Source organism: Amyelois transitella, chromosome 12 (genome assembly GCF_032362555.1).
Source record: "Amyelois transitella isolate CPQ chromosome 12, ilAmyTran1.1, whole genome shotgun sequence".
In the NCBI taxonomy this organism is placed as follows: Eukaryota; Metazoa; Arthropoda; class Insecta; order Lepidoptera; family Pyralidae; genus Amyelois; species Amyelois transitella.
In genome coordinates, this window is record NC_083515.1 from 9,445,337 (window position 1) to 9,459,221 (window position 13,885).

General features: G+C 38.4%; 2 protein-coding genes across 2 annotated transcripts; one reads left to right on the forward strand and one right to left on the reverse strand.

The window, feature by feature from the left end:
- Positions 1–1,740: 1,740 nt before the first annotated feature.
- LOC106142443 (uncharacterized) lies at positions 1,741–7,521 on the reverse strand. The gene is made up of 4 exons (XM_013344191.2): positions 7,281–7,521; positions 6,781–6,899; positions 5,833–5,987; positions 1,741–1,909 (listed from the first exon to the last, which is right to left on the reverse strand). Exons 1-4 carry the CDS (start codon positions 7,399–7,401, stop codon positions 1,741–1,743), a joined length of 564 nt encoding a protein of 187 aa, XP_013199645.1. The 5' UTR covers positions 7,402–7,521.
- A 1,401-nt stretch (positions 7,522–8,922) lies between these two features.
- Positions 8,923–12,945, forward strand: LOC106142381 (leucine-rich repeat protein soc-2 homolog). The gene is made up of 3 exons (XM_013344122.2): positions 8,923–10,114; positions 11,123–11,220; positions 11,659–12,945. The coding sequence occupies exons 1-3, from the start codon at positions 9,036–9,038 to the stop codon at positions 11,925–11,927; spliced, it is 1,446 nt and encodes a 481-aa protein (XP_013199576.1). The 5' UTR covers positions 8,923–9,035; the 3' UTR covers positions 11,928–12,945.
- Positions 12,946–13,885: the final 940 nt, after the last annotated feature.

The following is a 13,885-nucleotide window of genomic DNA, read 5'->3' on the forward strand; positions in this document are numbered from 1 at the left end:
GAATTCTTATCTAATAATTCTATACATCTATAGATTTCTCACACATGAAGCCGCCTCTCTCCCGTGGGGTAAGCGTGAGTACAGACTACATATACCACTTGCCACGATCCCGGTAACTTCTTCGTCCACATTCATCAAATATATTTTCAAGCAACATCGTCCGTTTAGGGTACCTACACTTCATCTGATTTTTTTCTAAGACGTCCCCGATTTTAACAGGGTACGTTCATTTAGGCCTATCCTTTACAACGGTCTCGTGTACATTTGCCTTTATGTTTGCTTATATTTTTATTTTATCCGGAACCCTTGCTACGGACGCCACTCACACTTGCCATGTTTTTGCTGTCCCTACATAAGGACATGCGTAGGGTCCCACGGGCTCTCGGCGCAGGCATCCAGGCAACCTAAATATGAGACCTAATGCTGATACCGTTGGTACTTTCTCATATTAATGGGAAACATTGAGGCGAGCTCATTAAATTCTTCTATGCTTTTGTTTATAAAAGGTTTCTATCGAATTGTGAGATATATCGATATTTTTACAGGAAAACAGATGATGAAAAAATAATGTACCTACCCTCTGTTAGCGATAATTAATTTAATTTAGTTGATTTTAGTTGACTGTTTCATAAATATTAATCATTTTTTCACATGTAAGTGACGTCATGGCTTTTTGAGACAAAGTTCTTTAAACCAAAAATAACTTTTGCTGATAATTTGGCATAGGTACTGATAAACATGCAAACATACATATTTTTATTCCATTAGGGTTAGATTGAGCCAATTTGTAGTGTAAAAACCTGACTAGCCCAATCCAAGATCATGGTGAGAAGTTTCACTTCCAATAAAACACCTGACTCCTCTTCAGAGAGTTGAGGATGTTACCGGGTTTAAAGCCAGGAAAACAGGAAGAAGAACAGCTAAGTAAAAAAACATGGATTGTCGTGTCTAAAGCATGGCACAATATTAATCTATACTAATATTATAAAGCTGAATAGTTTGTTTGTTTGTACGCGCTAATCTTAGGAACTAAGTACTGGTTATACTTGAAAAATTATTTTAGCGTTGAATTTAATTAATGGCATTTAGCACCATATAACATCACATTACAACTATACGAGCAAAGAAATAATGGGAAATGTAAAAAAATCCTTGAGGGTTTCAATGATGCCCAAAATAACTATTCCACGCGGACGAAGTCACGGGCACAGCTAGTTTTTTATAACGCACGGGTAGCATTTAAAGATATAGACGAAGACACAAACCCTCTTACCACCATTTCGAATAGGAACGCTTTCCGAGCTAAGCGTATACCTACAAACAGACAAAGAAAATTGGGGGACTTTACTTTTTAATATGTGGTGATTCAGCAGCACTTATCACTGTGATCTAATAAATTTATAAATAAATATAACCTATACGGGAAAAATTACACAGATCGAGTTAGCCTCGAAGTAAGCTCGAAACTTGTGTAACGAGATACTAACTCAACGATACTATATTTTATAATAAATACTCATATAGATAAACATCCAAAACCCAGACATCTATCAACACACATAGTTAATTACGTCTAAGAGCTAACAGTCTTCAGAAGACTGGTACGCCACATTCAACTGTTTGGCTTAATGATAGAATTGAGATTCAAATAGTGACAGGTTGCTAGCCCATCGCTAACAAGGTTGAAAAAAAAACAAACAGTGATTCCTAGCAATATTTTTAATATCTACTAATCATAAGTTACTTATAAAACAAGTTGCCTTCCCCACCCCACAGCCGACGGCCTCCATAGCCAATCAGCTCTTGTCTAAGAGAATTATACTTCTTGAAGAACAGCTTCTTAAGGATCCTCTTTCTCCTCTTGTCCTCCTTCAGGCACGACTCCAGCTTGTCCATGCATACATCTTCCCTGAAAGCAAACTTTATTGAGCCTTAAAAGCACAATAGATTAACTTGTGGTTAAGGCCGTGTGGTTCCCGGCACCATTACAAAGAATAGGACCACTCCATCTCTTTCCCACGGATGTCGTAAGAGCCGACTAAGGGATAGACTTGGGATTCCTCTTTAATGTAAATCCCTGCCAATCTAAGGTCTGCCGCGCCGATGGATGCATGGCTAGGGGCGAGCCTAGTCTCGAGCGTGCCACTTCCGCCATGGGGTTGGGCGACCCCCAGGTAATGGCTAGCCTTACCCTGGCATGCGGGGCTCTGCTGGGGCGGACAAAATTTTTCCCTAGCGTCTCGTGGGAATCGCATTATGAACCTTAAAAAGCATATAAATGGCGGCGATGGTGTCCGCACCCCATCACGTCTCGTTCCCGGCGGGAGCGGTATGCGGTCTGCTGAAAGCCGCTTTGCGACGATGAATGTAAGAGGAGGAATGAAGGATAAGATTGAGGAAGTATGCCAGATGATGGATGAAAGACGTTTGGATGTGTTGTGCGTGAATGAAACGAAGCGGAAAGGATGCGACGCGACGCAGCACGGCCCTTACACGGCGTATTGGTCTGGAATTTCCAGTACCAGCCGTGGCTGTCAAGGGGTCGGTCTAATTCTTTCTGCACGAATGGCTGAGTGCGTGAATGAGTATGAGTGTGTCAGCCCTCGTCTTCTATGGATTAGGCTGAAAGTTGGAATCACTCGGATCTTCGTCCTAGGTGTTTATGCACCTTGGGATGTGGGTTCGAGGGGTACAACATCAGCAAAAAGCGAAAACGAGGAGTTCTGGAATAGTGTAAGAGAAGTATTGAAAGTTACCAAGCCAAATGAGAAGATTATTATGTTAGGTGATTTTAATGGATGGGTGGGTGTAAAGCGTGATGGATATGAAAAGGTGCTTGGTGCGTTTGGTGACGAAAAGGTGAATGATAATGGAAGAAGTGTATTAGAAATTTGTCTAGAGTGGGATCTTTTTGTGTCGAACTCAATGTTTCAACATAAAGAGATCCACACCTACACAAGAGTGGAAGGTATTTTAAAAAGTATGATAGACTTTGTGATTGTAGATGAAAGATTGAAGAACAAAGTGCTGGATACCCGTGCATATCGTGGTGCTGGCATTGACTCGGACCATTTACTGGTGATATCCCGGATAAGGGGTATCTTCAATCGCTGGCGGCACAGGGTAAGGGAGCAAACCAGCGCTTTGGAAAGAGTAAAAGTAGAAAATTTGCAAGATATGGATGTAGGTAAGAAGTATAATAATAGACTGAAGGATGAATTTGAAGATTTAGAGGAAATGAGCGATATTGAAGATGGATGGAAGAAATTTAAAGAAAGAATTGTGAAAGTAGCTGTTGAAGTGTGTGGTGTAAGTAGAAGAAGGAAAGGAAAAAATCACAAAAATGCGTGGATGAGTAAAGATGTGCAAGAACTTGTGCGATTAAAGAAGAAAGCATGGCTGGATTTGTTAGCAGCAAAAGCTAACTTAAGAATGCAAGAGGTTATAGATGAAGATGTGAATGAAGCACGTAAGGAATATAAGAAAATGAAAGATTTGGTTAAGAAAGCTGTGATTAGAAAGAAAGAAGAGTATAAAGAGGATTTTGATAAAAGGCTATCAGAAGACTTTCAGTCAAATCTGAAAGTATTCTGGAAATCCGTAAGGTCAGCCCGAGGAAATACTATAACCAGAGAGCTGACTAGGATCAGATGCCAGGATGGTAGCGTTGTGAAAGGAGAAGAATGTGTACTAAAGATATGGAAGGACTATTTTGAAAGTTTATTTGAAAAAAAGGAAGGAAATAAGAAAGATTTCTGCTATAGCGAAGAAAAAGAGAATGAGATGGAAGGCGAAATTGAAATGTTCGAAATTGTGGAAGCACTTAAGAGTATGAAAGCGGGAAAGGCTGCTGGGTGTGATAGAGTGTCGGTCGAGATGCTTAAAGCAGGAAAAGGCGTAGTAGCTAGTCAGTTGTACTGCCTTTTCAATTTGTGTTGGAGAAGCGGCCGAGTACCAAAAGATTGGTGTAAGGCTGTTATCGTGCCACTTTACAAAGGAAAAGGGTCACAGCTGGACTGCAAAAATTATCGTGGTATAAGCCTGCTTAGCGTCGTCGGCAAATTGTATGCTAAGGTATTGATTAATAGAGTCAGGAATGAAACTGATGACAAAATATGGGATGCTCAAGCGGGATTTCGAAAGGGAATGGGATGTACTGATCAGGTCTTTTCCTTGCGGTGCATAGCCGAAAAGTTTTTGGCCAAGAGTCAAAAAGTCTATTGCACATTCGTAGATCTGGAAAAGGCCTATGACAGAGTTGAGAGGAATGAATTGTGGTCAGCACTTTCTATGCATGGGGTGAGCAGTCTCTTAATACGAGCACTGAAATCCTTATATGAGGATTCGAGTGCTTGTGTCAGGATAAACGGAGCGCACACTGAGTGGTTTAAGATTGAGAAAGGCGTTAGGCAAGGATGTGTTGCGTCACCGTGGCTGTTCAACCTATTTATGGATAGCTGTTTGACAGATTTGAAAGAGTCTAAAAGTGGATTAAGGATGAATGAGTTACTCGTCAAATGTCTGCTCTATGCCGACGATCAGGTTATACTGGCGTCATCAGCGGAGGAGTTACAGGAGATGGTAAACTGTATGCATGAAGCTTTAAAAGAGAAAGGAATGAAAGTGAACGTAAGTAAAACTAAAACACTGGTTTTTGAAATGGAGAAAGAAATGACAGCATGTAATATTTTGATTGGAGGAGAAAAAGTGGAGCAAGTGAAAGAGTTTGTATATCTAGGATCAAAGTTTACATCAGATGGCAAGTATGATAGTGATATTGAAAGGAGAGTGAACGCGGGGAACATGGTGAATGGAGCTTTGCATGCCTTTGTGAGCAGTCAGAAACTATCCAAAAAGGCTCGACTGGCTGTGCACAGGGGCGTGTTGGTCCCGACATTAATGTATGGGAGTGAAAGTTGGGTATGGCAAAAGAAGCATGAAAGCAGAATAAATGCAGTGGAAATGAGAGCGTTAAGGAGTATGATGGGTGTGAAATTGAGTGACAGGATAAGGAACAGCGTGATAAGGGAATGTTGTGATGTGAAAGAAGATGTAGTTACAGGAATAGAAAAGGGTATGTTAAGATGGTTCGGTCATGTGGAGAGGATGAATGAAAGCAGGTTGACTAAGCAGATATACAAGGAGAGTGTGGAGGGAAAGGTCGGAGTGGGAAGACCTAGACGAACGTATCTTGATCAAATTAAGGACGTCCTGGTAAAGGGTCAGGTCAAAAGTACCCGAAACCGCCGAGCTTGTATGAAGAGAGTTATGAATGTGGACGAAGCGAAAGAAGTATGCAGAGATCGTGGCAAGTGGAAAGAGGTAGTCTCTGCCTACCCCTCCGGGAAAGAGGCGTGATTTTATGTATGTATGTATGTATGTATAGATTAACTTAATGCTAATAACATTCAATAGTGTTATGTAAGGATCGTAGCAAGTAGAAATCCATAGTCATTGCCTACCCCAATGGGAGACGTCTATATCCCCTACGGGCTAAACAGAGTCTTAAAAAGACTGATTGACCACACTCAGCTTTTTGACTTGATGATAAAATTGAGATCCAAATAGTGACACGTTGCTAGCCCATCGCCTAAAATAAGAATCCCAAGTTTATAAGTCTATCCCTTAGTCGTCTTTTACGACATCCATGGAGAGAGAAGGAGTGGTCCTATTCCTTTTTTCAATTGGTGCCGGGAACCACACACCAAATACAATTTCAACAAATATTATTGGGGTTATATCTAATTTGCCAAAAAGTTGGAAACTACAAACTACCTAGGCAAGAACAGAACGGAAAGTTCTTCAAATCCGACACAGCTCTTGTATACTTACTTATAATTCTGATCCAAAAGCAACTGCACAGGCTCTGTCTTGGTGAACTTGTCCGGCAGACGAGATCCCGGGGGCAGCTTCGCGAGCTCTTTCATTATGCCCATAATTGTGTTCTCAAGCTGAGCCAGTTTTGAAACCATCAGCCTTTTTATTACCTGTAGAAAACATTAAAGAGGCGTGATTTTATGTATGTATGTATGATACATACATAAAATCACGCCTCTTTCTCGGAGGTGGAGGCAGAGACTACCTCTTTCCACTTGCCACGATCTCTGCATACTTCCCTCAATTGTCTTTTACGCCATCTACGAAAATGTAGTCCTATTCTAAAACTACAAGGCAAATCTTTTATACCTTGATGAAATTGGGGATGTTTCTGATAGATAGCTAAAAGCTTGACTTCACACAATCCCAACATTTGTTAAGGGTATCCTAATGCCTTATTAACTACTTATAATACAGTTTTGACAAAGTGAGAATTATGGGAAATATTTTTTTAGGTTACTCTCATCCGGACGGTTAAGAATCATTCATACCGTCTACTTCATTCTGTGCCGGGATCAAAATACCGGGGTCGACGTCCCGTCACCAGGGCGGATGGGGGACTCATTTTTTTCGTGAAACGTCAAACGAAACGATAATTATTCCAAGTACATAAGAATACTATGGATTAAGCATGACAAAAATGTAATGTAAACTTTTATCTATGCCTTTTGTCTCCATATAAATCGTTATAGACGTGTTAGTATACAAGGATTAGATATTCTTCTTTTAGTCGATGGGCTAGCAACCTGTCACTATTTTAATCTCAATTCTATCATTAGACCAAGCAGCGGAAGGTGGCCTTTGTCAGTCTTTGTCAGCAGTCTTATGAAGACTGTTGGCTCTGTCTACCCCGCAGGGGATATAGACGTGGTTGTATGTTATGTTATGTACAAGGAATCTGACCTTTCCACATCGGTTGCCGGTCTTGCATGGAGTCCTGAATTTCTTGCCAAGGTCCATGGTTGGCAGGTTCTGGATGGCAGAGATCACATTACCCAGAGTCCCCGTCTGAGTCTTATCAGCTAAATTATTAACATACAAAATAATAAATAATAATTAGTCAAAATAATTGGTTAAAGAGATACCTAACAAACAAACTTACTTTCGCATTTATAGTATTAGGTACATAGTAGGAATTATAAGGTACTTAGTTGAGAGTAAGTTACTACTTACTACATCTCAAATGCTGTTTTATCTTAAAGAACCGAACTGCTCTGTAAAAAAAGTTTATTAGTAGCAGCAGTCCTAATGGTTACCACTTTTAATCTACTATATCACTGTTTGGTGATAAAAGACCTTAGTTATTGAGCCTAATGTAACTTTGGGAAGTTGTTGGTATTGGAATATAATAGTTACGATAGGCACTATTGGTATGAAAAGTATAGAACTTTACGGATACGCACCCATTTTGCCTTTTCTGCTTGCTGATTTATCATCACGACTTTGGGCGTTCACTATTGAACTGAAAATTACTAACATTGAAATCGAAATTATCTGAAGGGAACAGCATTTTTTAACAACCATTTCTGTTACTAAGACTAACGCCGAATAAGGCTGTCTTCTGAAATTTCCTTCAGATGGATTGAAAGCCGGAAGTTTAGTAAATAAGCCTCTTAAAGTACACAACTTTAGGACTAAACGGGCGTTACGTCAGAATGTTTATAAATAAAATGTGATAAGAACGAAAAAGCAATTTCATAGCGGTTTTGATCACGTGTAACAACTACTATATCATGTTCTTAAAACAATCTTTGTTCATGGTATAGTTTCCTTGGGACTCGATTGCTGTAGTTATATAAAATTGATGGTAGAATGGACCACCGTTGGTGATGAATCCTCCTATATATATCCAGGTTACACTCTCCCCAGTAAGATCTGGGATCTAAAACTGGAAATGTCGGAAAACTACTTCGAACGACTTCCTTCCTATCGACCCGGAACAGAGGAACCTAACCCTGCTTGTAATAGTATAGCAGTAAATCTACGCCAATTTTTATTAAAAAAAATAATGAAATATCAATTTTATTATATTTCATCAATTTTTCAGGGATCATTTATCAAAAGTGCCATGAACAGAAATCTTAATCACTAGATATATTATGTATCTTTTTATTCCTCCTGGCTTTAGTCCCGGTTGCATCCTCACCACTCTGTATAGGAGCCCGGGGTATTTCATAGATTATTTATTAGACTAGATTGGCTGAGTCAGGTTTTTATACGAAGGGGACGACCTTTCTCTGCCGGCTGTCGTGAGACAGATGGTCGACAGCGAGAGGTCGTGGACAGCAGTGCAGACCTTTGCGGAGAGCGTCATGCTTCGCAAAGAGGCGGCGGAAAGGGTGAGAGAGGACACGTTCGACCTCCCCATACCTACTCCGCCGGCGCACTGGGCGCAGGAGGCGGGCATACGCCCTGCACCTGCTGCCCCCACAATAAGGGCCGGTCGGTTGGCGGAAACGGGACTCCGCTGCCTGGCGAAACGGCCCTGGGTTGAAGGCGCGCTTGTGCCAGACGCGCCCTCCCCTAGCGGGTAGCGGCCGAGCCGAGGCCGCCGTGAAAGCGGCCGCCGCGTCAGGAATATGAGCGAGGGCAGCTCACACTCCTGGCAACAAGCGGTAGGCGATGGCACCGTGCGGTTTTAGTGGGTTCAAGCCCCACATAACCCGTCCGGCTTCCCGTAGCCGGCCGGGTAGACGAAGGTCTTTCTACACGTAAAAAAAAAAAGGTTTTTATACGAAGCGACTCCAATCTGACCTCCGCAACCTTTGAAGGTAAACCTATATTGGATCCATGGTAACACATCCAGTTGCCTGAATGTGCAGGTTTCATCACGATGTTTTCCCTCACCGTAACCGTATACATTTCTGTGGTATGTATGTTACTTATGATAAGAAGATCGATCCCATTTCATTCTTGCTCGATTTTTTTAATGTTAAAATAATTGCCACTGTCAATGTCCACTCTAGTCTTGACAGTGACAGTATAATTTTGAAGGTAATTATGATTTGTTTTTTAGATAGCTAAAATACCTAGTACATAAATATTTATACTTATTTTCTTCTTTATCTTTCATCTAACATTTGCCATAATTTATTGAAAATTAACTGATATAAATAGTTTAGTATTTTTTAACCATATGGTACAAATTTAAAAAATAAATGGAGACAGCTGACGAAAAATTAACTGGTGAAAAAAATGGGTTAACAAATGGAATCACGAAGGATGTGGATAGCAGCTATTTAAATTGGGCAGAACATATCACAATTATTGATTTAAGTAACAAGAATTTAAAGAATATTGACGAGAAAACTAAGTTCCCGCCGAATCTCTATGACTTGAGTTTGTCTCATAACAATTTGTCGGAAGTGCCTAATGTAGTGTTAAAACTTGATAAAATAAGGCATTTGGATCTTTCATATAACAGTATTACGTACTTTGATGATACACCTAGTTTCTGCCATACTATTGAGGCTCTAAACCTTTCATGGAACCATTTGGCTGGACCACCTTATTGGGTTTGGTTAGAATCACCAAAAAACCTGTCAGAATTAAATTTGAATTATAATGTTAACATAACAAACTCACTAACTGATATCTATATTGAAGAGTTATTAAATTATTCTGTTAAAGTAGCAAATATTAAAATAGCTAATTGTAGATTGCATACAAATGTAGACCTTATATGCACATTTGAAAGAGCAAAATCACTAGAACTTGGAGTTGCTAATTTCAGCAGCTTTTGTAACGTTCTTGAAGAAATACCATGCATAGGTCTAGATAAATGCTGTGATATAGAAAGGCTGAATCTACAAAATACTAGAATATATAATATTAAAGCAAATATAGACATGTTTATGCATCTTGTTGAAATTGATCTATCAATGAATAATATAGGGGGTCTACCGAAGGAATTTTGTAATTTAGAGAAATTAGAAATATGCATATTGTCTTATAATAATTTGTTGTACTTACCTGATGATATTAACAAATTGAAGAAGTTAGTTCGTCTTCACATGGATAACAATGAACTTTGCATGTTACCTGATAGAATTATTGAATTGAAAAGCTTGGAATTTGTTGATTTGTACAATAATTGCTTAAATGAAGTGCCTGATGAAATACAGAATGTGAAAGAGTTGGATCTGGCGCAGAATTACTTTGATGAACCTGACAATGAGGAGTATTTGGTGAAGAAGGAAAAGTTAAGAATCAATATCACTGATAGATATGATGGAAGGTAATTTTTTCCGTCTTTGTTACAATAGTCATCATTGTTATGATGCTAAGATAAGAAGTCTCAAAGGGTAAAATAAATTAACAAAGGGCAAATGCTCCTTGCAAATTTTAATCATTAATCCAACCCAGTTTCGCCTTTAAAACATAGTTGAATTCAAGGGTAAAACAGAAAAAATAGCAGTACTCAATTACATACATACATATATATGGTCACGTCTATATCCCTTGCGGGGTAGACAGAGCCAACAGTCTTGAAAAGACTGAATGGCCATGTTAAGCTATTTGGCTTAATGCTAGAATTAAGATTCAAATAGTGACAGGTTGCTAACCCATCGCCTAAAAAGTAATCCCAAGTTTGGAAGCCTATCCCTATCCTATCCTAGTACTCAATTTATGAATTATATTAAGAAAAATGAAAAAAGAAAAATATCGAAACACATCACAAGCACGCTGATCACTAAACCTTCAATTAAATATAAATTTTTATATGTTTTTTAATACATTATATTGTTTGTATGTAATTGTATTTTATGTCAGGAATAAATAAATAAATGTAAATAAATAAATAAATAATAAATAAATAAATTTTATTTAGGTAAATTGTGTTTACAATTTTTAAACAGGTGTTGAAGCCTACTTTTAAGTTATGGAATACTTGTACCAGTAGACTCCGTTCTTCCGTATCAATTAATGTTTAATTTACCTAAGGTGAACCAGATATAGTAAGGGTCAAATTGAACAGAACAAAAGCAAAAAGAACAAAATTAAATTACATATCAACATAAGTGAGCGGGCGCGCGCGCCTGCTAGTGTGTGTGTGTGTGTGTGTGGTGTGTGTGAGTGTGTGGTGTGTGTGTGTGTGTGTGTGTGTGTGTGTGTGTGTAAATGTATAAGATAATTTATAAGCAATAAAATTTATTTGACTTGCCAAGAGTCATCTGCCACTCTTTTGCCATAATATCATTCCTGTTTCTATTCTACATCAATATTTTTTTTATTATTATTTCAGAAAAGTGGAAAGAGTAAGACAGGATAGTGAGCATTCTAATGATATAACTGATGATGAAGAGGAATTCTTGAAGAGTATAGAAGAAAACAACAAGACAGGTGCTTTAATTTGATATTAATTGATTAATAAAATTCATTTATTCAGTGACCATTGACTCATTTTTGTTAGTAACAATACACTTTAATGATATGATTATTGCTTCAAATTAAATGTTTTATTTGTAGAAGTATAATATTTACAAAATTATAAGAGTAATGAGAGATAATTTAAAAATTCATAGATAAACGGCAACCTTTTTTAGGAATTAAAGAGTAGTTTTACAATTTTTAAGATGTGGGTTTAGCTATGGGCACCCGATCCAGCAATTAGCCCCGTGAGGATAGCGACCTACTTGGTGAGCGCTGACGTAGATCAAAGGCGAAGACACGGGATGCGCGCGCGCTTGTATGTCGTCACACTTAATTACTCAGTATTTTTTTAAGTTTGTATATACATATTTTATTTTATGTACCACTTATGATCGAAATAATTTACAGTATATCAACAATATGACCCTCCGAGCTCTCCTGAAGACTGGGACTCTGACAAATATTGGGTGCCTTGTTCCGAACTCCACTGTACCACACCCTCACTCTCTCCCTGGATGTTCTACGTCAAACAGAAGATGGCCGAAGGTAACTTCTGCCCGATGGACGCTCACACAGTGCCGATTGTGGAATTAGTGAAATATGAAAATAAGTGCAATCCCAAAGTATGGGTGGAAGTTGAAGGACAATTTGATGATTATTCCGATGATGATAGCTGATGGTACTTTTACTTTGTAGATAAAACAATAATTGTTACATTGTGACTTGTTAGGAATTAAGTTAAAATATAACATACTACTAATAAGATGAATGGGAAAAATTTGTTTGTCATGATGTCAGTATGGATGTTTGTTACTCTTTCACACAAAAAACTACTGAACCGATTACGATGAAATTTGGTATGTAGGTAGCTGAAGGCCCAGAATAACTCATAGGCTAATTTTTATCCCGGAGTTCCAGCAGATGAAGTCGCAGAAATCTAGTAGAAAATAATTTATTGGGAAGGGAAAAGAATATTAGTCTATCACATTACACCAGTGTCGTTATACGTACCTTTGCCAGCAATGAAGTTTTAGTATTCAATCCATTGCACACTTGCAGATCACTTAAGAAATCCAATTAATATAATAAATGCGTAAGTTTGTAACCATATCGTGTGTGCGTGTTTGTAAGCCTTGCACGCAAAAACTACTGCACAGTTCATGAAACTTTGCGGTATTATAGCTTAGACATTAGAATAACATAAGATGAAATGTATGGAAATTTAAGGCGGAGACGCGGGCAACAGCTATCTTATAGTACAGGGCATGATACTTGTTAGTGTATGACAGACTTTTTGGTTGAATTTGATGCTGAAAATTGTCCAATATTTGTAGGGAACAACACAGATTCTGTGGACAGAAATTGTTACCCTGTCAGGGAGGCATAATGCATGGGTCATAGTTAGATAAATATTTTATTTGTAGATAAACACATATGAGGTGATATCAAAATAAGTTTATTAATAAATTAGTAAAACAACCACGCATGTGTGTATATGCTGCAGCAATATGAAAGTTAGCTAATATTATAGTAAACTAGAGGCCGCCCGCGACTTCGTCCGCATGGAAACCCTATCAATCCCGCGGGAACTCTGGGATAAAAAGTAGCCTATGTGTTATTCTGGGTCTTCAGCTACCTACATACCAAATTTCATGGTAATCGGTTCAGTAGTTTTTGCGTGAAAGAGTAACAAACATCCATGGGTTTCGTACTCAGGTTCGAATGACGTTAGCTCGAAGCTCGATACCTCGATGTCCCTACCTCGATGGTATGCTTTGTCGAAGGGTCATTACCTCGAAAGATCACTACCTCGAAAGATTTTTACCTCGACGGGTTTCTGCCTCGACTGTACGCTACATCGATGGCTTGTTGTATCGAAAGGTAATCAAAACCACATCTAATAATAAAATGATAACTACTTAGTGGTAATCAACAATGTTTATTATTATTTGTTTACAAATTAAACATGAAATAAAAAAGACTTATTTCTACTATGATTTATGTAACTAACTTAGCTAATCAACAATTGAATCAAGACATTAAAAAATGCCTTTTACTGAGACAGTAACAATCATACTCCTTTTAATTTTAATAATTTAAATCAAATAATACGTAAATCTTCATCTTTTTTAACGTGAACATATTAAAATGATGTACAATTTGCAATAGAACGCAAAAACTCTTTTAATTGCATTTGGTCTCTGTTCCTACAAATTTGTGTAATTGCAGTTTGTAATTTTTTCTTTTTCTTTCTCGGGGGTGTTTGGTCCACACACGAAAGCGATTTTTCAACAATGTGATTTGTATTAATTTGTTCCTTAATAAGTTCGCGAACAGTCGCATAAAGTCCAAGACGCCCATTATTCAGTAAACAGTTCCATCGCCTGTGCCAGCCTTCCACATTATTTTGAGTTCGCGGCAACCCTAGTTCGTTGTTTTGGTGAACAGACCAAAAGTGCGGTGGAAATAAAGGTTGTGATCTGGTAATTGTAATCGTAGTTCCTCCTCCTCCTAGTGACTTTCTTCTGCCACAAACGTAATATGTTTCGAACCACTCCGTTAAGGGCTCTGCTTCCTGAGGCAAAACTTCTTCTTTTAGCATATGAAACGCTGTCGGAATATCATCTGGCGGCAA